Below are 26,314 nucleotides of genomic sequence, written 5' to 3'. Positions count from 1 at the left end.
TGGCACCTGACCAAAATGACCAATGAGGAGACAGGATATTTTCAAAGCTGGAGGGGCGGGGGAGGGAGGGTGAACAAAGGGTTCTCTCTGTATGTTGTTTTTGCCTGGACCAGAGCGGGAATGCAGGTTAGAACTCCTGTAAAGGGCTAATAAGCAATCTAGTTAGATATGCGTTAGATTCTGGTTTGTTTAAAAGGCCGATAAAATAAGTTGTGCTGAATGGAATGTATATTCCTGCTTTTGTCTCTTTTTGTAACTTAAGGTTTTGCCTAGAGAGATTCTCTATGTTTTGAATCTGATTACCGTGTAAGGTATTTACCATCCTGATTTTACAGAGGTGATTCTTTTACTTTTTCTTCAATTAAAATTCTTCTTTTAAGAACCTGATTGCTTTTTCATTGTTCTTAAGATCCAAGGGTTTGGGTCTGTGTTCTCCTATGCAAATTGGTGAGGATTTTTATCAAGCCTTCCCCAGGAAAGGGGGTGTAGGATTTGGGAGGATTTTTGGGGGAAAGATGTTTCCAAGGGGGCTCTTTCCCTGTTATATATTTGTTAGATGCTTGGTGATGGCAGCAATAAAGTCCAAGGGCAAAAGGTAAAATAGTTTGTACCTTGGGGAAGTTTTAACCTAAGCTGGTAAAAATAAGCTTAGGGGTTTTTTCATGCGGGTCCCCACATCTGTACCCTAGAGTTCAGAGTGGGGAAGGCACCTTGACACCCATATCCTGCATTTGGACGCTCATGTTGGTGCAGAGGCACAGGAGATGGGCATTGATGTGCCTAAATGGTGAACTGAGTATCTCAATATTAGATATGAATGCCCAATTAAGGCACTGCACAATTGTAGAATGGGTAACAGCCCTGATTCCTAGTCCCATTAAAGTGACCACATGCTAATAGGATATAGAATAATCACTTTATGGTTAATAAAACCTCACAAATGTCAATTAATTGAGGAAATACAGTAAGTGAAGAAATTCATGAGGATTATTGGCCCTGCAGCTCCTAAATACAAGCATTTTACCTAAGATTCCATATAGAAAATGTGCTTAAGGATCTATAAATTAATCTCTAAAAAGGTTAGGATTTAAAACTTGCATTATTGTTATAGCCATGCTGGTTCCAGGATATGAGAGAAACAAGGTGGGTAAAATAACACCTTATTGGACCAACTTCTTACAAGCTTTCAAGCTTCAAGCTTTTCATCTGGAGAAGGGAAACTAGAGTATCCAAGCTAAATGCAAGGTGGGACAGATTGTTAAGCATAAGGAGTTCACACATGTTGTAGGAGATCACTTAAAATGAAGTAGGCAATTAACACTTCTGCAGTCATAAGGGAATGGAATGTTAGAAGGTAGCAGTGTTTTACAAGTTGTACTCTGCTATAAAACAGCCTCTCTCTTAAGGGCAGGTCTGCACTGGGAACATAGGTCCTCATAGCTGTGTATCTCAGCGGTGTGAAAAATCCACACCTGGAGAGATGTAGCTATGTCAACCTAACCTCCAGTGCAGACAGTGCTAGGTCAGTGGAAGAATTCCTCTGCGGACCTAGCTACCACCTCTTGAGATGGTGGATTATCTACAGTGATGGGCAAACCCTTCCTGATGCTTTAGTGAGTCTACACTGAAGTGCTACAGTGGTGCAGCTGCAGCATTTTAAATATGGACATATCCTAAGTCCATAGTTATTTTGTGACCAGTAGAGTTATGAATTTAAGTCCCCCTTGTCTTCTGAAGGTGTTGCGTAGTTGTCCATTGAGGACAAAAGACTGAGAGGTCAGATACGGAGTGATTGCTTTGTGAAAAGTGTCTGCACATGGGTGATAGGGTATTTTTGTCATTAATTCTTTTTCTGTGTGATTGTTTTCACCCACATAGTTGTTTTGGGACCTTCGATACACGGGATGAGGTACATCACATTTTGTGATAGGCATGTGTAGCACCCATGGATCTTGAAAGGTGTGACATGGGGGAATATAGATATGTCTGAAGGTTTTCTGTTCTGGTAGGATCTGGTGCTGCTTTGATTTTGTGTCTTGGTCTGTGGGGAGCTTGCTTCTGATGATGAGCTTGGAGAGGTTAAAAGACTTAAGAGATTTAAAGTTAATAGTCTTTATTTCTTTAAGTACTACGACGTTGGTTTTTATTAGTTTCAGAGTAACAGCCACGTTAGTCTGTATTCGCAAAAAGAAAAGGAGTACTTGTGGCACCTTAGAGACTAACCAATTTATTTGAGCATAAGCTTTCGTGAGCTACAGCTCACTTCATCGGAAGCATACTGTGGAAAGTGTAGAAGATCTTTTTATACACACAAAGCATGAAAAAATACCTCCCCCCACCCCACTCTCCTGCTGGTAATAGCTATTACTACAGTATGCATCCGATGAAGTGAGCCGTAGCTCACGAAAGCTTATGTTCAAATAAATTGGTTAGTCTCTAAGGTGCCACAAGTACTCCATTTTTATTAGTGTAGGTGTATAGGAAATGATATTAATTTTTCCACCATAAGTGATGCAAAAGCATCATTACTGTAGTAATACATCAGATCAAAGGAGTTTTTACGTTCGGGTTCAAATACTGTTAGACTATTACAGGGGTTCTGAAACTTCACTGCACTGCGACTCCTTTCTGACAACAAAAGTTACTACATAACCCCAGGAGGGGGGACCGAAGCCTGAGCCCACCCAAGCCCCACTGCCCCGAGGTCACGGGGGACAGGGGGCGAAAAGTCGAAACCCAAGGGCTTCTGCCCCAGGCAGGGGGCCTATAAAGTGAGGCCTGCCACCCAGGACTGAAGCCTTTGGGCGGTGGGGCTTGGGGCTTCAGGGTCAGACCCAGCCCTGGGCCTCACCAAGTCTAACCCTAGCCCTAGTGACCCCATTAAAATGGGGTCACAACCCACTTTGGGGTCCCAACAGTTTGAGAACTGTTGGACTGTTTTATTACAGCATATGCAACTCTGATCTTCCTCATCCTAGAACAAAATTTAATGGACTTTGAACTTTAATTGGTGCTCAGGTGTTGGGATGGTGCCAAATTGGTATGGCCATACTGAATGAAGTGAGCATAACTTGACATGATTTTAAACATGGCTGAATGGCTGCAGAGGATCCTGGGAGCAGGTTCCCTTTAAGCAGAAACAAATTTGATAAAGAACTGGCAAAGTCTGCATGTATGATCGATATTGAACTTATTGGTCAGCAAATATGGGTCCATGCAAAAGTAAATATCACATGTATAAAGCTCCAGCATGGAGCACAGGTTGACTTGGTTATAATGACCTTACTGCAAGGACGTCAGGCAGAGAGCCATAGTGAATGACTGATAAGTGAGTAAACGTAGGGTGATCTTCGTTTGGTACCACCCCCTCCCCTCCCTTTCTAAAACACTAATTAGGTACAAATTAGTAACCCAACACCCACGGAGCATGCTTTTCAGACGTATGACTCCTTTGAGGAAAAAAAGTGTAAGAATCAAGCAAAGTAAATTACTGTGGTTGGGATTCCTTAATTGACACTTGAAGGAGCAACGCTGCTGGACAGAGTAGCCAAAACTCTGCTCTGTGGGCTCGAGTAGGGCTGGGAACCAGAGGGGTCTAAAGGCAACCAAGGCCTTGCCTTGAGGGAATCTGAGACAGGCCAGAGGACTGAGAAAAACAGACCAGGAGAGAAGAAGCCATCTGTAAAATTGGTAACCACCTTCTCTGTTTGTCAAGCAGGAACTGCGTGAGGCTAGCACAGGGCCTGTTTGTGAAAGAGAGACTTGCTAAGAGGAATGTATAGCTCATAATGTCTAACATAGGAGTTATGTGCTTAATATAACCCTTTACCACTTGTGTAATTCTTTCTCAATAAACTGCTGTGTATTGCAGATAATTTCTGTGGACATTTTTCACTGGTATGACAGTAATCTGCTCCACTGGGAGCCGGTAATGATGGGATGGGAATCTATTGGTTGTCAAAATTCTCCAAGCCCAGTAGTCACTTTCTTCAAATAATTGATCTTTTTTTCCAAAATGATGTGATTGTCATTGAAAAATTCCATTTAAAAAAAATTCAACCCACGTTTGGTGGTTAGTTTATGAGTGTCAAGTGCATCCTTCCAGCCTTGTTGTATGTAGTGATGACACAGCCAAAGGGAGGGGCCAGTGAGGAGTCTAAAACATCTCCGTTCTTGGCCAGTAGACATTGTTTAAGTGTAACTAGCTTTATATCACAGTACTCGCTACTTTGTTACTACAGTGATAGGGCTTTTTAGGAAAATCCAAATCAGATAGACATTTTCTTCTGTCACCTGCATGAATAATCCAAAACAGCATCCAGCCTCGCTCATTCTCTCTTGCTGCCAAAAACAATCAGTACATATTGTAGTGTACTGCAGTTTTCTCTGTGATTGAGTTCAGCTTCCTCAGTTTTGTTGGCTTTTCTTTCTTAGCATAGGTAAGTTTGGATTAAAGCCTGTTCAGTTGTCTCCTTAAACATTTCTACTTAGTCATGCGGTGTTAGCTTTGTATGACTTGACGTTCTTGCACTCTGTGCCAGGGACTGCGGATGACTCATTTTATTTAAAATTTTATTTTTGGCTTGTTCAAAGAACAGAGATCATCTCTATGCATGGTATTACCTAATTGCTTGTATGGATTTAAAATACTGCCAGAGCTTGACTAATTCAGTTCCTTTCATTCCAGTTAGTTGTTATGTGAGTGGCCAAGTAAAAATTAATACTTCCAGAGTACCTTCACTTTTAAAATTATGCATTTGTCCAGTACTTATAACCACTTGAAGCAGGGGTATTTCCTAAAATGTTTAACTTTTACATCATATACTGATCTGTTAGACTAGGGTTGATCATCACTGCTTGCTTAGCTTTGATTTTAAGGACCTTGTAATTTACTTGTGTGTGGGCTGAACAGCATATAGGACCCCAAATATTCTCTCACTTTAAGGCATGTATTGGCATGCCATGCATTATGGAAAAAAAAAAAGCACTGAATGTTAGTATGCAAAATTTACAAAAATAAGGTCACTGCCTTGATGAGCTTACCATTGAAAAGATATATAGACAATGATGAGTGTTGAATGTTGGTTGGTAAGCTTTGTAGAATACATCAGTGTTTCAAATCCTTTTTTTTTTTTTAATGGGAGAGAGGGAAGAGACTTGGTGTGCTTTAAATGGGGAACTCTATCATGCTCAAGAATTGTATCAAAGAATGTGAGACTTTAGTCTAGTATACCTACATTTTATATAAGATAGTCAACCTGTGAACTATGCTCCAAACCTTTTTGGAACTATGGTTTATAGTTTGATGAATGCTAATAAGTACTGCAAGTAGCATGTTACCTTGTGTGGGTAAACGGAAGCTGTGTGTATAGCTGAATGATTGTCAGTCTTGAAGAAATATTTGCTATGTTTATGGAACATGACTTTTTTCTATTCCATTTGAAACAGATAAACACGCAGCAGCTATGCAGGGGTTCTTACTGTTCTAGACAAGCATTACACTTTGTGAATTTTAAACCATTTGACATAAACAACATAAACTGGAGGGTATTTGATACCAGTTTTCTCAACAAAAAAAAAAATTTGTGAATAGGAGTAGTGATCCACAACAGTGGAATTTCTAAAGAGCTGCACAGAAATGTTCATTTGCATTATAAAGTAATGGAAATAACATTACTCTCACACCTGATTCCCAAAATGTTGTTTTCTCACTTGTAAAAACATGTTCAAATAAGTGAACTTGTCAGGTTTGTGGTTTTCTGTTTACAGTTTATAGAAGGGATGACTACATAGTATTTATAATTCCAGTAGTTATAAGAATTTGCTATTTAGCCCTGGTAATTAAAAAACCCAATTTTTCGTGTTCCTCAGTTGATGATGGAGAGTGTGGTGTAAAACTGATTTTGGTGAATTTGTGTTCCACTGCAATATGACCCTGCTAATAATCTCCAAAAGCCATTGTCCATTTTCTAGCTAAGTGGCAAAAGTTTGCTCCCACACATGGTATTTGGCATCTCATTTTTTTCTGGTCTTTAAAGGAAAGTTCTAGTTGATTTTCATTTTATTGCTTAAAATCATGATGTCTGGATGCTGGCAAGATAATTTTCTATAGTTCTAAATATAAAATATACCATGTACAGTATGGATCTTCTACTTAATTTCTAGAATGGAACACGCAGCTGGTCTGGTATTCACTCCTTTACAAATATCCTTGTTTGTTTGGTTGTTTTTATCCCCCCGAAAGTTAAATTTTAAAGGCTTCAATTTGTTATGCTGTTACATTTTAAAAATCCATTTGTAGGGTATTTGTACCTATATATTTCTATTCTCATTCCTTTTTGGGGCTGTGGTTACCCAGGTGTTACCGTAGCAGTGGGTCAAGAGTTAAGAATATTTCTGATGGTATGTTTTTGATTGCTTTTGCTGATTACTCTCTGAAATGGTAGTATTTGTCAGACATGAACAAAAAATGTACACAGTTTCTTTTTTTATTTGAGACACATAGCAAAAATGCTGATGTCAGACATTTCCTCAGTAGCTACAATGTTGCCACTATGTACAAAATATTTGTTAAATGTACTACACATATAAAAATACAGTATGCATTACATATATACAGTACAATGTGCAAAACATATGGCATTCAAAGATATGGAATTTATCTCAGGGGTGCAAACAGCAAATACAAAGGCATCATGGTTTCTTCTAGAAAGGCAAACATAAATGGACATCCTGATTGCCATAATTTTTATTTAATAAACTAGTGCTTAAATGAAGAGGGCTCTACAGATTAGTATCTTTCTTCTTTTTTCATAAAGTGAGATGCTAAGACATAATTGTGACTATGAAAATAAGAAGAGAAACACCTATCACGATAAGCATTATTTCTACTGCAAGCAACAATGAAGAGAGAAACCAGATATTACTTAATACAATTTCTCAAACAAAACAACAAATGTGTGCTGTTAACATCAAAAACAACTTCAGAAATATCTACATCCTTAATTTTTAATAAGTATAATTAAGTAAGTGGATAATACCTTTTGGGACTGACTTTTTTTCCTTTAAAATACAAAATGCCTCCTTTGGCAATATAAATGACAATGCTTTGGTTCCTATTATTTTATTTGAGGCTGTGTATCTCCTTTTGATTATTTAAGCAGTAGTCTTACCTAAAAAAATCACAGTTGTTTCACTGTAGTATAAAGATGTACTTGTTCCTATTCTTTGCTGAAACATAGCCCTCAAACAGTTACCATGATGACTGCTAGATTTCTAAAGCTACGTTTTACACACTGGATAAGAAAATTCCTTGCATTCAAACTCAGACACTGCAGAATGCAGTCTCTCCTTTTCTAATGTGGAACTGCACTGATGCATGAACTTCAGTGCTTGCTTCCAATTTCCTTTTACATTTAACAACTCGATGTAAAAGGGGACTGTTGCTCAAACATACAGGTTAATTAGATTTGAGAGCTCAGATAATGATCCTCTTATGCATGTTCCACTTAATCTCTTTACAGCTATGTTTATTTGATTGATAAGAAAAGTGATAGGAAAACAGATTTAAAAATTTAACAGTTCTACAACTGTATAAAGTGTTTCAGCATTTAAGGGTTCTTTATTCAGAATTCTGTGGCACTATGTCCTAATATTTATTTATTTATTTATTTTCCAGTTTAAAAAAAATTAGGATGCAATCCAAATAAATGATGGTGCATCAGTCAGCTTTACAAGGCCCTTCCAGTTAAAGTATTCTGTGATTACAGTGAGTCGTCTTTTGTGACCTTTAAAGCAGTTAGACAGCTTGTGCTGGGTTATCAATTATGTTGCCTGTTACAATTTTCAGCCCTACGAGATGTGTGTTGTATATTGGCAGATAGGCAAATACCAATAGAAAACATCCATATGTTGCTTGTTTTATATACCTGCTTACCTACCTTAAGGTTACCTTGGTGAACTAACTATGTTTTAATAACTGTTTAAAAAAGATTTCAGCATAGGAGTAGGAAGTTCTTCCTAAATGCTGTGGCACTTCGTTCTTTAAAAACCTGATTCTGAAAACCCTCACTGTTGCAAGTTCAGGTTTCAGGATTGGATCCTAAAGTTGTGCAGAGAACAATTGCCATAAATTCTGCCCTTCAAAAGCCTTTTAAATTTATGACCGGGATAATCAACTGTTTAGTGTGCAAGAAAAATGGCATATAAGGGTATCTTGTAAACTTATATGCCTCAGTAAGGGCACTAGAAGTGCAGAAGAAAAACTGTTTCTGTGGTAAATTTAGTGATAAAAATGGTATCCTTAATTGTGATGTTACCATCCACTAACAGCACAGTTCACAGGAACCATGTTTTGTTAGTCTACTTTAGCTAGCTTGGTGAATTTGGTATCAGTGCATTCTTTTGCAAGTGCAACTGTTCTCACAATGAGAAATACCACTCTAGTGGTAGCAGTCACAAGTCTGTACAGTCATTGTTAAAGATTTGTCTTTTTTATATTACAAAAACGATCATTTAAAACATGCACAAGAAAAATTTTCCACAATGCCAGGTATGTATGAATATGGCAAATATTGTAGCACATTTCACAACATACACTTTAAAGCAAACATATGTATATCTATATTTGTGTGTGTGTAAGGTTTTACAATACAAGTAATTTTGAATTGTACAAAATCACATTTTTGTTTCAAGGACAGGTATAATAATCCCTTAGTTTTACATGAATTGAGCCAATATGAGTAGAAAGCAATTCTGTACTGGTATCAGCATATTTTAGATGTATGGGATTTTTTTTCTGCACACAGATTCCTATGGGTTTGTTAACATTCTACATTGCCAATAAGGGTATTTGTATAGCAATATACTATACAATATTGCCAGCATGAAGCTATATTTACATGCATATCAAAAAAATTCTTTCTCCTCAACTAGAAAACTGACTTTAGTTAAAATCACCTTCATCACATTTAAACAGAAGGCAAAGACAAAAGGGGCCATTTTGTTACTACCATCTTTGGTCTGGTGTCACATTTCACACTGCACATTTTTAGTACAATATCATACATAATATACTAACATAGTAGCGTAGAACAATATAAATTACATACACAGGTCTAGCTACCAGACCAAGCACCTATTCCTCCAAGGTGCTGAGTGCCTTTAACACTCAGACTAGGCACTTAGCACCTCATAGGATCACCCCCCACAGAGCGTGTCGCCAAGTGGAATGGGTAAAGGTCAGGGTATTTGTTCATTTATTGTCTGAAGAACCCTACTCTATTCATCAATATTAAAAGCAAAATACTACACATAAGTAACAGTATGTATAATACCAAAGCCAAGACAATCAAATCTTAAGGCAGACAGTCCTTATGTAACATTATACCCAAGTATTGTATGCACAACTACTTCTGGCAGTATCTAGGCACAACAGTGAGGAATAAGGATAGCATCCTATCCCTTAACTTTGAATTTCTTTTTTTGTTAATATGACTGATATTTTCTTAGAATGTTTGTTTAAAACCAAACTACATGTATGATATGGCATCTTGATAAGCGTGGCCTTTTATGAAGTGTTTGCAAACATTTCATATCAAGATATGTAATTAGTTTTAAAATGTTGATTGGCTCTATCCCAAAAAGTACAGATGCTAATTTAGTCCCCAAGTCTGTGATGTAATCCATTAGTCTGGATTTCTGTGTTTATACTTAGTTAACAGAACTCTGCCCAAGCAGAACTAATGGCTCACACTTCATGATTGGTAATTTAGGAAGTTATAAGAATTTGGACTATTATAATCTAGAAGTACTAACAGCCATTTTGAAAGTTCATTTTGGTATGCTTATTAAAATGGTTACTGTACAGTTAACAGCAGCCACTTTTAGTTTGTTTCCAGCATTTCTTTGATATCAGTTTACCTCTGCAAAATGGCATAAGCTTTAACACCACACTGTGCACTAATCACTTACTAAATGTTATTTTTTAAACTGAAAAAACAATTGTTTCTGAACTGAGACCCATTTTCAGCCCAGAAATTGCTTTATTTCTGATCTTAATGTTGTGGGAATATGTATGTATTAGTTACAGCAATACTGTTAAAGTTATTGTATGAGAAATAAAATAAGAGTTCTAGAATATTTAATTCTTATTTGCATTCTGGTTTGTTTTTCAAAGTATTTTCATGTTAGTTTCTAAAAAGTTAGAAATTCTACAAGGAGCAAATTATGGGCATGCAGTAACAAATGACAACCCCCTTGCTACCCATCCAGCATGCCCTCAATTAACTACTGTTTTTTTGCTACAGTCATCTATTCTGAAGCATTAATCCTTAATAGTGTTGAATTTTACATCTTGAAGCTTTTCTATTTTTTCATTGCTCTTTACCTAAGATGTTCAGGGGTTAGGGAGTCGGTGTGTCACTATCTTGTGTACATCTTATGTATTCTGACCATGATCCTGCAAAAATTTTAATTGAGGTCAGCATGTCTTACTCATGTCCATAAATGTTTGCAAGATCAGGGCCTACAAGAATCACATGGAACTCCTCTTGTATTGTCCTGTAAACATTTTAATATCCTGAAATGATTCTTTGAGATATTTGGTTAGATGAATGTCTCTAGCAAATAGTCTCTGAAACAATGGAAGTAAACTTGGATATTAAATATTCGTAGAATACTGTAGTCTATTGGTTTGGTGACCACTGCTACTCTGCCTCCACAAAAATAAGCTGTACAAGTCACAAAGGTAAAAAGTATACAAATAACTGTCTGATATACACATATCTAATAAATCCAAAGTGTTGCTATAGAAAATTCAGTGTTCTCAATATACCTGGCCTTGCTACAGTGGATTGTGTGCAATTACATTTAAAATATCCCTTTGGATGCAGTTCTTCCTTCAGGATTTAAAAATGAAAGAGAGTAAGAGGAATTTTCTAAAAGTCACAGAAAATAAAATATAAAAACAACTTGAACAAATTTAAAGACTCTAGACTAGTGAAATTTCACTGAACCAGCCAGTGCTTTTAGTTGCCTTTGCCCTTACAATGCCTCTTGATCTTGGCTCAGGCTGTCCACAGGAACAATCAAGTGCAGAGATATCTTACCTTCCCTCAAACAATGTTTACTCTTTATTGGTACAGTAGGTTGAAATCTGATTGCACTATTTTTCTTCTGTTTAAAGTCTAATCAAATGACCACACATTTTGCAGTTCGTTTGAGCATTATGAAGGTATCTCAATGCTATTTCCTATATACACTGCTTTCTTCTTGGTGGTACTTTTCCATCAATAACTACAATCATTCTCTTGACCTGTGAAGTATAATTCCCAGATGGCTCTGATCTGCATTATTAATAGAAGGGTAAAGAAACTTACTTGTATAGTTAAACATAAATGCAGAATTAGCATCAAGCATTTCTCCTTCCCAATCATTCTGTGGTAATTTACCTTATTTGCAATCAGAATAGTGTCAAAGGACCTATACCGTAAACAGATAAAGTGAAGTTTTCATCTGCTGTACCTCTATAGCTTAATCCCAGTGCAACTGTAGGTCTTGTGGATCTAGAAAGTCAGTGGAAAACATACTTGGGGCAGTAGAGCTCAGAGGAGTAAGCCCTGATGAGGAATTGGGCATGGTAATGTCTAACCACTCCATATTGTCTAAATTTGTGTCAGGAAGGTCAAGAGATAAACAGGAACTATTAGCAGTGAATTGTTGGTCAGCTGTTTCCATGGGTGAATGAGCATGATCAAGCATGCTGGAGTGATTAAGCAGATCATTCTGAAGATCTTCAATCAGAGAAAATGATTCTCTGTCCTCGCTACTGCTTGCTAGTTGAGGAATTTCATTACCTGAAGGTAAATGTCCATCCAAGAGAGCTTCAAGTTGATTCTCCAAACTTATCGACAAACTATTTGTTGGTTCTAAAGACATAGGAGGTGCCATTTGGACTTGTGGTGGAGGGCGAGATACTACTGTGTTCACTGGCATTGTGGTGATATTGGCTGTAACTGGTCTCATTTTGGAAATGGGAGATGGTTCCTCTTTTAGAGGGAGGGAAATCTCTGTATAAAAGAAAAAAAAAATCCATGAAAATAAAGGGCAAAAAAAATTAGGTACCTTCAAATATTCAACTACTAAATACTTTCTTGAGGTATGAACTGTAAATCCTAAACTAAGCATGTGAAGTTGTTTATCATTTTAATAATGAGACAAGGTGGCTGAGATAATATCTCTTCTTGGATCAACTTCTGTTGATGAAAAAGACAAGCTTTTGAGCTTACACAGAATGCTTTTTCAGGAGTTGGTCCAATAAAAGATGCTGCCTAATCCATTACATGTGTCTAATATCCTGGGACCAACATGGCTATAACACTGCAAATAATGAGACACGAGGTCTTTTAAATTGATCTCCCTCTTTTCTTGTCAGTAATATTTCAGCAAGTCTGAAATACTGTATTTAATTTGAGGAGGACTGACATGATGTCCATGGTCTTTCTAAATTGAAGATCTGAAATACTAGTGCTATGTCCAACTGTATTTTACTACGGTTATACAGCTGCTTCACTAACTTAGTACCAAATATTACCTTAGAACAAGAGCTCACCTAGTGTCGTTCCTATTAAAAGGACATTTCTACTTAAGCAGTAACTGCACAAATCCTTGAGGAGGCTAACAGAACTATTTACTTAACCTTACAAGCACTGTTCCCTCTAAGCTGTGCACACGCGCACACAGATTCTAAACCCCGGGCACACGGGGAAACACCATGCGCACATTTGTCTCGTGTCCTGACCGCACATCGGTTGGGACGCCCGCTCACCATCACCGCCAAAGTCCTGGGGCTGGCGTGGCGGCGCTTCCTGCTGCAGGTGCCTCTCCCCTTGACCTAACCTGATCCGACCCTAAGAGCCAGAGGGACCTGCTGGCTCTTTGGGTCTCTATGTGCTGCCGGTGCCTGCAAGCCCTGCTCCGGCAGCTCCCATTAGTGCTTTTCCCGGCCAGTGGGAGCCACAGAGCTCACAGTTGTGGCGGGCACAGCACATGGAGAGTGGAGACACCCCCTCGCCACTCTGACCCTAGGAGCCAGAAACCTCCCAGGAGGGCTGGTGAGTGCGGCCAGGGAAGGGGGCAGGGTGTGGTGGAGTGAGCGTCTGGGAGGTGTGTGGGGCCTGCAAGGGTAAAGAGGACGCTGGGCAGTGCGGGAGGTTTGTGTGTTTTGGGGTGCTAGCGGGGGGGAGATGTGTGTGTCAGGGCAGTGGGTGGGGGTCTGTGTGGGGCATTGTTGTGGTGGGGCTGTGGGGAAAGGCACTGGGAGGAAGGAGAAATCTGTGTGTATTGGGAAATTAGCAAGTGGGGGGGGTTCTGTGTGGGGTGCTGGGGCTGTGGGCAGGGGTGGTGGTGTGCACAGCACTGTGCATTTGTGTCAAATGTGGGAGGTTGTGGGGGGGGGCTCTGGGCATAGTGGGTTCAGGGGGTGTAGGCCAGGGAAGCTGTGTGGGTCTCTTCCCCCACTCGCCCAATGTGTCCTGATATTTCACTCTTGCAATCTGGTCACCCTATTTATGGGTGACTTTTGATATTATTTGCTCACCATCTATCAACACAGCCAGATTCTACTAGCTGGCAAGGGGGGCAGGAAAGGGAAAGGAGGGCAATGAATCATACCCCTCCCCACCAGCATTTTGAACATGCAACATTGATCACAGCGGGACGGGGGGATCCACACATCTCCTTGTAGTCTGTGTACAAACTCAAGTACATGCGAATAAGTCAAAATGCCTAGCTGTAGTTGCTAAGGAACTGCAAAGATTTCCCAGAAATGAACAAAGGTAAGTGTTTTCGTGATTGAAATCTTTCAAAGGCATTGGACTTCATACATTTACTTGTGATGTTTTACTGTTTTTTTGCCACAGATACATGGATGTGATCGGAGCTATGCACAAACTTCCGGTTTCCTGATCTGAATGATCTCCCATTTGCCCTTTTGTTAAGCACACTGAAATAGTAGCCATATAATAAAAGTATTAATTTTAAATAAATCAGTCAATCCCAAAATGTCACTGTCTAGCGGTCTAAAGCATAAAAGAACAGCAACTTCATTTAAATCTGGATGGCTGGATGAGACTATAGAGATGGTTACACCAAAGTCACATAGTGTAATGCCTGTTAAACTTTGTGAAATATTCACATATGATGAGGACAACCGAGTGGTTTGTGTACATTGTTGAGATGCCAGAGCTCTGGGAGAATTTTCAACAGGAAGAATGTGGAACTATGTATGGAAGTTGGATTTCTGAAAGCATCATCTGTCAAATAAGTCTCATATAGATGGTGTAACAAGACTTAGAAACAAAAACCCTTCCTTACAGAGCAGATTGCTTAGCATGATTCTTGAAAGTCCAGCTGAAAAGCAGAGGAGGCAAATTAATCTTGAATGCAAGCGCTCAAACCCAGAAGAAATCAAGGTATTTATTGACAATGCGGTGTTGGCTATTAAAATGAACAGCTCAAAGCTTTCTGTTCAGGATATTAATGACCATATGGAAAAGTACCAGTGAGCTGGAGAAGTAAAAATTATACTTTTGAATTTATTGAAATTATCAACTGCATTGTCCAAAATGACCTCATGCATGAAATAGCATTGGCAATATTTCATACTCTAGCTGTTGATGAAAGCACTGATATATCCATTAACATACTTGATACTCTACTTTAGATATAGATCCATAAATTCTGAAGACTATAAACCTTCGTTTGGTGGACTATTATGATTGCAAGAATATGATGCTGTTTCAATAGTGTCTGTAATCAAAGAGTTTTAAAAAACCACCAACTTGATCTAATGAAAATGGTGATGTTCACATCTGATGGTGCCTCCGTGATGTTGGGCAAACTCAATGGCATGGCTGCTCAGCTGAAACGTGATATTCCACACTTAGTTCAGCAACATTGCATTGCACACCGGGAAGACTTGGGGATTTCTGATGAATGGAAAGAGGTCAAGCTGATAAGAGACATCAAAACCTTAATGAGAACTGTCCACACGGTGTTCTGTTGGTCATCCAGGAGAAAATGCAAATTTCAGGAAATAGTGGATGCTTCTGAATGCAAGTCAGTGGCTTTCAGGCCACTCAATGAAGTGCACTGGTTATGTAGGCACTTTGCACTTCGAGCACTTACTCAAACTCTAATCCTCTTCTGGAATATTTTAAGCAGGATAAAGATACGGATCCGGTTTCTAAATACTGCCACAAAAAGCTAAATACCATGGAATACTGAATAACATTAGAAGTTTTGAATGATGTTCTGTCGGAGCTGGCTTCACTATCCACGCTGCTCCAGAAACAGGGCCTTACACCTCTTGAAGCATTTCCTTTTGCCCGAGGTAAACTGAACAAGATCAGAAGACAGTACCTTGGAGATTCTTATGGAGTGACAAAGTTAAGGCTCTCTTAGATATGAGCTCTCAAGAAAATAATGAAATTGATACCAGTTCCATAATAACTTCCATAAATATCTTGTGTGCACATTTGGCAGACAGGTTTCCAGAGGATGAAGTCCGCTTTTGATTGTGCAGCAATAGTTAAGTGTGACTTCAATTTTGGAAGTCATCAGGTCAAATCCCTTTGTTCAAAATACAAAGACTTGCTGAAGAGATTGTTATAGTCAGTCAGTACGACTTCAAGTTTGCAGTAGCCAAAAGAATCAAAAGCCACTTGGTTTTAAGTTTCCCGAATATGGTGACATTTGCTCACCAGAACGAACATTTCAGGATCTTGCAAAGTTGATGGATATTGGAGGAACCTTCCTAGCATCAGGTGCAGACTCTGAGTGTGGTGTTAGCTTAATGAACACTCTAAAAAACAAACTACGGAATTGTTTACAAGTAGATCATTTGAACATGCTGATGTGTATTAAGAGTTACCAGCTGGATGGAGGACTGACAGATGTGGACAGAGTTTATATTAAATGGGCAAATGAAAAAGATTGTGGGGAAAAACAGTAAGGTTAGTTTAGCAGCCTGACATTTCCACCAATAAGGAAATTAAAATGCATTTGTAATTACATATCTTATTCTTAGCTGATAATCATTTATTGATTTTTTTTAAAGGAAAATTTTAAAATTTAAAACTTTTTTTTTTTTACTTATGATGTCTCTATCTGAAAACCCATATAAATAGACATAAATTGCAAATTTTTAAATGTATAAGCATTTTACTCACTTGGGCACATTTGCCTCATGGTGCACAAATTTGAACTCTGCTGCAAAAATTTGCACAGAAGAAATTTTTTTGCACACTCAACTTGTAAGCAATGTTCCCTCTAATTTTTGACAGGCTAAGTATGCCTACATTTTTTCTTATGCCTTGTTTATTAGCTCTTTCTAAACTTCAATCCTGCTGCTTTTAATGAAATAGCCCCAGTAAAGTTAATGGAACTAGTTGCAAGATCACACCTCTGTTGTACATTTACTAACTGAACAGAGTTCACAAACAATTTTTGCACATAAAACTTTAAGCGAAGACAATGAAAAGCTTTTTTTGTCTACCAATCCACACAGTTTTCTCGAGTCTAGTCTTCACTAAAAAAGGTTTGCTGGTATATAGCTGTTCTAGTAAATGTGCCTAGTAGAGAGACAGGTTTCAGAGTAGCAGCCGTGTTAGTCTGTATTTGCAAAAAGAAAAGGAGTACTAGTGGCACCTTAGAGACTAACCAATTTGAGAGACAGTTTCTCATGGCAAAAATGTGCTTTTGCTGGTATAGTTCACACTAGTTTCCCAAACAATATAAGCTATATCTAAGGCCCAGCTTAATTTGCAATACTGCAGATTCCACAATATTAGGCTTCCACTGCAATTTTGACAGTGGATGCCCTGCCGTGTGCCCATAATAATAAGGTCTGTTATTGCTTGTCTGCAACTCAGCCGCAGTTCAAGTAGGGCCTTTTCTATGTCAGCAAAAGCACTTTTTGGCCAGTATAACTGCATCTGCAAGAGGGCTTCTGTTGGTATAAAAAGTGTTAAAAACACATTATGATGGCAGAGGTTTTTAGTGCAGAGCTCATGTAGGTTAGGGCAATAACCCAGGAAGGGGGGTCTTTCCTTTTTAATAAGATGATGGAAAATATCTGCCATGGTATTTTTGTTTAACTTTTTTGCAAAACTTACAGGAATTGGCAAATAACTCTGACTGATCAAACCATAATTTCTTCACCCTCTACTACAGATGTTTGTATATACCTGAGTAAGCATAATAATGTGTTCTTTACCATTTCCTGTAACTTTACATCATTATTTTGAAGTGAGAAGCATAGAACCATTAGCATGAAGATGTTTTTGGGAGCATTAGAACCATTTGTATACATTAAACAAAGCTTGATTGGTCTGTATTAAGATGTTTGAATTTTTGTGTAATAGTCTTGATCATGACAAAGGTCTTATATTGTGGTTAGTCTGTACAGGCAGCTGTTTTGCTTTCAGATTATACAATCTCTGCATTGTGTAATTCAAGTTTATTCTTATAACTCTTCAGTTAATTTTGACTAACAGAAATACTATAGATTTTTAGGATGTGGTTGAAATTCCAGCTACTGCCGAACAATCAGGTTTTTATCTTGGCACTCATCAATAACCTTATGGAAGCAACACTAAATATTACACTAATTTGATTACTTGCTATCAGAACATTTTCCTCTGAGTATATTAATCATTTCTCAGCTTACAATGAATTTTATGTATAGTTTTATGCCAATGATAGTTTGCAAAATTCTTTTGTTCAGAGTTGCTTTCTGATCTTTAACCTTAGTTTAAATGCTGACTGAAATATTAATTAATTAAATTAATTAATATTTATTTTAATTAAGTCACGTTTTAATTTACTTTATTTAATTTAACTTCCTTAATTTACAGGAAGTTAGCCATTAACTAGTGTGTGTGTGTGCACATTTTATGCCTATTTCCCCCAATAGTTTCTTTGAGGGTTAGGTTTTAACGTGTTAATTTTGTACATTACAATGGAAACATGCTTTATTCTATATATGTTGTCTTTTCCAGATTCTAATATGAAGTTTTCCTTTCATGTGTCTTTTTCTTCTATCCTACCAAACAATACTATACTACTGTTAGCAGACATAATGAATTGTGAGAATTAGAGTGCAGGTTTTTCTCAGGTGGCAGATACAAAAACTCTGCATCCATAATTGGCTTGATGTGATAATGATAGTCAGTAATACACAGGATCTGTAGCGGCAGAACTAGAACCACATCAAGAAGACTGACCCTGGAAATTATTCTTGTACCCTGTTAGAAAGGGGAAGCTACTGAGGACTTTTACCACTTAAATAACTTACCCAAAGAGAGTGATTGAAGTGGTTCTCCAGGCTTGCTAACATTCATGGAGTCGGGAGGGAGGGAGAGGTATGTGAAAGAGCCCAGAAAAAGACAGGAAGCATGAGCAGAATGGCCAGTATTCTAGAGCAGTGTTTCACAACCTTTTCGATACCAGGGACCAGCACCAGTCCATGGAACAGTCATTGAGAAACAATGTTCTAGACAAATGGGGAAGAAACGTTTTCTAGAATGGCAGATGAGGAATATATTAAATTTACAAAAGTACGTGTTTGTAAGACTCTGGATATAGCATTGTCCTTTTGTTTTAAATACAAATCACTTTTTTTCAAAATTTAATTCATATAAATCTACAGAAAGCAGATTTTAATTACACCTCTTTCCTCTGAACTGGATCAGAACGATAAGTAATTTACTTCCCAAATACCCCTGTGTCATAAAAATAAAGGGAAGGGTAAACCCCTTTGAAATCCCTCCTGGCCAGGGGAAAGCTCCTCTCACCTGTAAAGGGTTAAGAAGCTAAAGGTAACCTCGCTGGCACCTGACCAAAATGACCAATGAGGAGACAAGATACTTTCAAAAGCTGGGAGGAGGGAGAGAAACAAAGGGTCTGTGTCTGTCTGTAGTCGTCTTGGCCGGGGACAGAACAGGAATGGAGTCTTAGAACTTTTAGTAAGTAATCTAGCTAGGTATGTGTTAGATTATGATTTCTTTAAATGGCTGAGAAAAGAATGGTGCTGAATAGAATAACTATTTCTGTCTGTGTATCTTTTTTGTAACTTAAGGTTTTGCCTAGAGGGGTTCTCTATGTTTTTGAATCTAATTACCCTGTAAGATATATACCATCCTGATTTTACAGGGGGGATTTCTTTATTTCTATTTACTTCTATTTTTTATTAAAAGTCTTCTTGTAAAACACTGAATGCTTTTTCATTGTTCTCAGATCCAAGGGTTTGGGTTTGTGGTCACCTATGCAAATTGGTGAGGCTTTTTATCCAACATTTCCCAGGAAAGGGGGGGTGCAAGTGTTGGGAGGATTGTTCATTGTTCTTAAGATCCAAGGGTCTGGGTCTGTAGTCACCTAGGCAAATTGGTGAGGCTTTTTACCAAACCTTGTCCAGGAAGTGGGGTGCAAGGTTTTGGGAAGTATTTTGGGGGGAAGTACGCGTCCAAACAGCTCTTCCCCAGTAACCAGTATTAGTTTGGTGGTGGTAGCGGCCATTCCAAGGGTAACGGGGGTAATATTTTGTACCTTGGGGAAGTTTTGACCTAAGCTGGTAAAGATAAGCTTAGGAGGTTTTTCATGCAGGTCCCCACATCTGTACCCTAGAGTTCAGAGTGGGGGAGGAACCGTGACATGGTGGCACAGCGGTGGGATTAACCTGAAATTATTTTGAGATCCAGTTGAGATTTTTTGAACTAGAAATACAGATTTTAAAAAGGAATTTTTAGGAAGTCCAGAAGGCAGCTTTGAAACTGAAAGCAGCTTGGTTTCTCTCTGCTTTGTGGCCAAGCAGAGACAAAAGGGGATTATCTTGTGAATTGCAGGTTTTCTTTGCCTGGAGGCAGGGTACTTAACTCCTGCAGGGAAATTCACAGTCTTCCAACCCAGAGGTTTTTTTTTTTTTCTTTTCTTCCTAAAAGTAAATAGGGGGTGTGTGCTCTACCCATTTGCCTGGAGACAAAAGTGGCAGGGTTTTTTTTAGGATTTTGATTTTTTTTTTTTGTTTTACAAGGAGCACAGGTTTGAAAAGAAATTTTTTTTCTTCTTTGGGCTGGGTAAGCAGGTTTCCAAGTAGTTGGAGGTTTTTTGCTTTAATTTGGGCCCAGAGCAGAGACAAGGGAATTGTCTTTTTCTGTAGGCTGACAATCACTATCAGAGAATAGGTATTCTATTCCAGCACAGCAAAATTTTACAGCCAAGTTTTGTTTGTTTATTTCTAAACCTCGGGTGTAAAGTTAGTTAAAAACAGAGAGGTTAGAATGGCCAAATCCTCAGCTCGACTACAGCTGGAATTAGCCAAATTTCAGGCTGAGGAAAAACAAAGGGAACATGAAAGACAGATAGAACTCATGCGGCTGAAGGAGGAGGAGAAGGAAAAAGAGAGGAAGCATGTGGAGGAGATGGAGAGGATAAAGGCCCAGCAGAATATACCAACAAACCCTAGCAATCCTTCTCCAGGTACCACTTCCCATCCCAGAAAGTTCCCCACCTACAAGGCAGGTGATGATACTGAGGCCTTCTTAGAAAACTTCGAAAGGGCCTGCCTTGGGTACAACATCTCTACTGACCAATACATGGTAGAGCTGAGGCCGCAGCTCAGTGGACCCTTAGCTGAGGTGGCAGCTGAAATGCCTAAAGAACACATGAACAAGTATGAACTATTTAAATCCAAGGCGAGAGTCAGAATGGGGATAACACCCGAGCAGTCTCGTCGGAGGTTCAGAGCCCTAAGGTGGAAACCAGACATGTCATTTACCTGACATGCCTACCACATTGTAAAACATTGGGATGCCTGGATATCAGGAGCAAGTGTTGAATCTCCAGTAAATTTGCCCTTCCTAATGCAAATGGAACAATTCTTAGAGGGTGTTCCTGAGGAAATAGAAAGATACATCCTAGATGGGAAACCCAAAACTGTAATTGAGGCAGGAGAGATTGGAGCCAGATGGGTGGAGGTGGCAGAGAAGAAGAAAACTGGTCGCAGTTGGAGCGGAGACCAGAAGGGACCACCCCAGACCACACCCTATTACCGGGGGCCGCCCAAAGCCCCACCTACCTCCCAAAGAACCCTCCAGACCCCTTATCGTCCCACCACCCCGTTCTCCAGCAACCCTCCTCGCCCCAGTGACCCGTCAGCTGGACGATGTTTTAAGTGTAACGAGCTGGGGCATGTAAAGGCCAACTGCCCCAAGAACCCCAACAGATTACAGTTCATTGCACCGGAATCACACCAGAGGTCCACAGGCCCAGATACCTCCCAGATACCCTTGGAGCGGAGGGAAACTGTGAGTGTGGGTGGGAAGAAGGTCACCGCGTGGAGGGACACCGGAGCACAAGTGTCAGCTATCCATGCTTCCTTAGTGGACCCCAATTTAATCAACCCAGAGATCCAAGTGACGATTCAACCCTTCAAGTCCAACTCTTTCAATTTGCCTACAGCCAAGTTGCCTGTCCAGTACAAGGGCTGGTCAGGAATGTGGACTTTTGCAGTCTATGATGATTATCCCATCCCCATGCTGTTGGGGGAAGACTTGGCCAATCATGTGAAGCAGGCCAAGAGGGTGGGAATGGTCACCCGCAACCAGGCTAAACAAGCCGTGAGGCCTAGCTCTGTTCCGGAAACTTCTATCAGGACCCAGTCAGAGGTGATGGACCTGGACCCCAGGCCAATGTCTGCAACAGCAGTAGTGGATCCAGTCCCAGAGACCCAGACGGAACCAGTCCCAGAACCGGAACCAGCCGAACAACCAACACCAGACCCTGTGTCAGCACTGAATCCAGTACTTGCAACCTCAACACCAGAGGGCCCCACCGAACCTGAACTGGCAGCAGCCGATAACCCTACACAAGAGGCTCAGCCGGAGCCTGAATCCCAACATAGTGCACCAGCGGAGAGCGGTTCACAGTCAACAGAAACAGCTCCATCCCCTATATCGCTTCCAGAGGGACCAAGCCTAGGTCCACAATCCCATGAGGAACTGATGTCTCCAGCATCAAGGGAACAGTTCCAGACCGAACAGGAAGCAGATGAAAGCCTCCAGAGAGCTTGGACGGCGGCACGGAGCAACCCACCGCCTCTCAGCTCTTCTAATCGATCCAGGTTTGTTGTAGAAAGAGGACTTTTATACAAGGAAACTCTTTCTGGGGGACACCAGGAAGACTGGCATCCTCAGAGACAGTTGGTAGTTCCAACTAAATACCGGGCCAAGCTCTTGAGCTTAGCCCATGATCACCCTAGTGGCCATGCTGGGGTGAACAGGACCAAAGACCGTTTGGGGGGGTCATTCCACTGGGAGGGAATGGGCAAGGATGTTTCTACCTATGTCCAGTCTTGTGAGGTGTGCCAAAGAGTGGGAAAACCCCAAGACCAGGTCAAAGCTCCTCTCCAGCCACTCCCCATCATTGAAGTTCCATTTCAGCGAGTAGCTGTGGATATTCTGGGTCCTTTTCCGAAAAAGACACCCAGAGGAAAGCAGTACATACTGACTTTCATGGATTTTGCCACCCGATGGCCGGAAGCAGTAGCTCTAAGCAACACCAGGGCTAAAAGTGTGTGCCAGGCACTAGCAGACATTTTTGCCAGGGTAGGTTGGCCCTCCGACATCCTCACAGATGCAGGGACTAATTTCCTGGCAGGAACTATGAAAAACCTTTGGGAAGCTCATGGGGTAAATCACTTGGTTGCCACTCCTTACCATCATCAAACAAATGGCATGGTGGAGAAGTTTAATGGAACTTTGGGGGCCATGATACGTAAATTCGTAAATGAGCACTCCAATGATTGGGACCTAGTATTGCAGCAGTTGCTCTTTGCCTACAGAGCTGTACCACATCCCAGTTTAGGGTTTTCCCCATTTGAACTTGTATATGGCCGTGAGGTTAAGGGGCCATTGCAGTTGGTGAAGCAGCAATGGGAGGGATTTACACCTTCTCCAGGAACTAACATTCTGGACTTTGTAACCAACCTACAAAACACCCTCCGAACCTCTTTAGCCCTTGCTAGAGAAAACTTACAGGATGCTCAAAAAGAGCAAAAAGCCTGGTATGATAAACATGCCAGAGAGCGTTCCTTCAAAGTAGGAGACCAGGTCATGGGCTTAAAGGCGCTCCAGGCCCATAAAATGGAAGCATCGTGGGAAGGGCCATTCGTGGTCCAGGAGCGCCTGGGAGCTGTTAATTATCTCATAGCATTCCCCACCTCCAACCGAAAGCCTAAGGTGTATCATATTAATTCTCTAAAGCCCTTTTATTCCAGAGAATTAAAGGTTTATCAGTTTACAGCCCAGGGAGGAGACGACGCTGAGTGGCCTGAAGGTGTCTACTACGAAGGGAAATGTGCTGGTGGTGTGGAAGAGGTGAACCTCTCCATGACCCTTGGGCGTATGCAGCGACAGCAGATCCAGGAGCTGTGCACTAGCTACGCGCCAACGTTCTCAGCCACCCCAGGACTGACTGAACGGGCATACCACTCCATTGACACAGGTAATGCTCACCCAATTAGGGTCCAACCTTACCGGGTGTCTCCTCAAGCTAAAACTGCTATAGAACGGGAGATCCAGGATATGTTACAGATGGGTGTAATCCGCCCCTCTGAAAGTGCATGGGCATCTCCAGTGGTTCTAGTTCCCAAACCAGATGGGGAAATACGTTTTTGCGTGGACTACCGTAAGCTAAATGCTGTAACTCGCCCAGACAACTATCCCATGCCACGCACAGATGAACTATTAGAGAAACTGGGAAGGGCCCAGTTCATCTCTACCTTGGACTTAACCAAGGGGTACTGGCAGGTACCGCTAGATGAATCTGCCAAGGAAAGGTCAGCCTTCATCACACATCTCGGGCTGTATGAATTTAATGTACTCCCTTTCGGGCTGCGAAATGCACCCGCCACTTTCCAAAGACTTGTAGATGGTCTCCTAGCGGGATTAGGAGAATATGCAGTCGCCTACCTTGACGATGTGGCCATATTTTCGGATTCCTGGGCAGACCACCTGGAACATCTACAAAAAGTCCTTGAGCGCATAAGGGAGGCAGGACTAACTGTTAAGGCTAAGAAGTGTCAAATAGGCCTAAACAGAGTGACTTACCTTGGACACCAGGTGGGTCAAGGAACTATCAGCCCCCTACAGGCCAAAGTGGATGCTATCCAAAAGTGGCCTGTCCCAAAGTCAAAGAAACAGGTTCAATCCTTCTTAGGCTTGGCCGGTTATTACAGACGATTTGTACCGCACTACAGCCAAATCGCTGCCCCACTGACAGACCTAACCAAAAAGAAACAGCCAAATGCTGTTCAGTGGACCGGAAAGTGTCAGAAGGCCTTTAACAAGCTTAAAGCGACACTCATGTCTGACCCTGTACTAAGGGCCCCAGACTTTGACAAACCGTTCCTAGTAACCACAGATGCATCCGAGCGTGGTGTGGGAGCAGTTTTAATGCAGAAAGGACCTGATCAAGAATTCCACCCTGTAGTGTTTCTCAGCAAAAAACTGTCTGAGAGGGAAAGCAACTGGTCAGTCACTGAAAAAGAATGTTATGCCATTGTCTACGCTCTGGAAAAGCTACGCCCATATGTTTGGGGACGGCGTTTCCACCTGCAAACCGACCATGCTGCACTAAAGTGGCTTCACACCGTCAAAGAAACTAACAAAAAACTTCTTCGGTGGAGTTTAGCTCTCCAAGATTTTGATTTCGACATCCAACACATCTCAGGAGCTTCTAACAAAGTGGCTGATGCACTCTCCCGTGAAAGTTTCCCAGAATCAACTGGTTAAAATCGTCCTTGAGATGTGGAAAATATTGTTAGTCTTTATGTACTTGGTAGTATATTTAGAGATGCATGTGTCTTATTAACTCTGTTTTCCTAGAGCTCCAGGAAGAAATCCCAGCCAGTGTTTCACCCTAGCTGAGATTTGGGGGGCGTGTCATAAAAATAAAGGGAAGGGTAAACCCCTTTGAAATCCCTCCTGGCCAGGGGAAAGCTCCTCTCACCTGTAAAGGGTTAAGAAGCTAAAGGTAACCTCGCTGGCACCTGACCAAAATGACCAATGAGGAGACAAGATACTTTCAAAAGCTGGGAGGAGGGAGAGAAACAAAGGGTCTGTGTCTGTCTGTAGTCGTCTTGGCCGGGGACAGAACAGGAATGGAGTCTTAGAACTTTTAGTAAGTAATCTAGCTAGGTATGTGTTAGATTATGATTTCTTTAAATGGCTGAGAAAAGAATGGTGCTGAATAGAATAACTATTTCTGTCTGTGTATCTTTTTTGTAACTTAAGGTTTTGCCTAGAGGGGTTCTCTATGTTTTTGAATCTAATTACCCTGTAAGATATATACCATCCTGATTTTACAGGGGGGATTTCTTTATTTCTATTTACTTCTATTTTTTATTAAAAGTCTTCTTGTAAAACACTGAATGCTTTTTCATTGTTCTCAGATCCAAGGGTTTGGGTTTGTGGTCACCTATGCAAATTGGTGAGGCTTTTTATCCAACATTTCCCAGGAAAGGGGGGGTGCAAGTGTTGGGAGGATTGTTCATTGTTCTTAAGATCCAAGGGTCTGGGTCTGTAGTCACCTAGGCAAATTGGTGAGGCTTTTTACCAAACCTTGTCCAGGAAGTGGGGTGCAAGGTTTTGGGAAGTATTTTGGGGGGAAGGACGCGTCCAAACAGCTCTTCCCCAGTAACCAGTATTAGTTTGGTGGTGGTAGCGGCCATTCCAAGGGTAACGGGGGTAATATTTTGTACCTTGGGGAAGTTTTGACCTAAGCTGGTAAAGATAAGCTTAGGAGGTTTTTCATGCAGGTCCCCACATCTGTACCCTAGAGTTCAGAGTGGGGGAGGAACCTTGACACCCTGAAATGAATGTTTCACTTGCATCAAAATGAGAGCTGAAACCTTGATAAATAGCTGTCTAGTTAAAATGTAGAACTACATGTATACTGTCTACTAAGATATTTTTGTCACTGTCTAAAGCTAATATATCACAACTGACAGCCTTCTACAGCAGCAGTCAGCTTGTGGTAGAGGGTGAGTGATTATTTTCCTCAGTGCTAATGGAACTTTGGCCTTTCAAATACTTTGCATTTAGGTACAGTGTTCTTAGAGAATTGAACAGGAATAATAAATGCCATGTTTGGTACCTAAATATCCACTTACTCCAGCAGATGAGACCCCTCTGCTGTAGTGGTCCCATTTTCTTCCTTACTCCTTTCTTCCCGTCGCATCTTAACTTCTTGTTCTAAT

The 26,314-nt window shown here is 40.5% G+C and overlaps 1 protein-coding gene and 1 long non-coding RNA gene across 8 annotated transcripts in view; one reads left to right on the top strand and one right to left on the bottom strand.

Moving 5' to 3' along the window:
• LOC311526933 overlaps nucleotides 1-26,314 on the top strand; it is a 54,285-nt gene that overhangs the window by 24,537 nt on the left and 3,434 nt on the right. The window contains exon 3 of one of the 2 annotated variants that reach the window (XR_014713199.1): nucleotides 6,819-6,944. The exons of the other annotated variant lie outside the window; for it this stretch is intronic. This is a non-coding gene — a long non-coding RNA (uncharacterized lncRNA). Of the gene's footprint in view, nucleotides 1-6,818; nucleotides 6,945-26,314 lie in introns of those variants that run through there. 2 annotated transcript variants of the gene reach the window in all.
• MRTFB (myocardin related transcription factor B) overlaps nucleotides 10,122-26,314 on the bottom strand; it is a 202,579-nt gene continuing 186,386 nt past the window's right edge. For 2 of the 6 annotated variants that reach the window (XM_084640395.1, XM_084640397.1), the window contains one exon: nucleotides 10,129-12,068. In XM_084640395.1, the coding sequence (XP_084496521.1) occupies nucleotides 11,533-12,068 (536 nt within the window). In that variant the 3' untranslated portion in view covers nucleotides 10,129-11,532. Of the gene's footprint in view, nucleotides 12,069-26,314 lie in introns of all 6 variants that reach the window. The other 4 variants (XM_084640394.1, XM_084640396.1, XM_084640399.1 and 1 more) reach the window with 3 other exon arrangements.

This window comes from Lepidochelys olivacea (genome assembly GCF_965140295.1).
Source record: "Lepidochelys olivacea isolate rLepOli2 genome assembly, chromosome: 10".
NCBI lineage: Eukaryota > Metazoa > Chordata > Testudines > Cheloniidae > Lepidochelys > Lepidochelys olivacea.
Note: the sequence above shows the minus strand (reverse complement) of the source record. Positions and strands in the feature narration are given on the sequence as shown.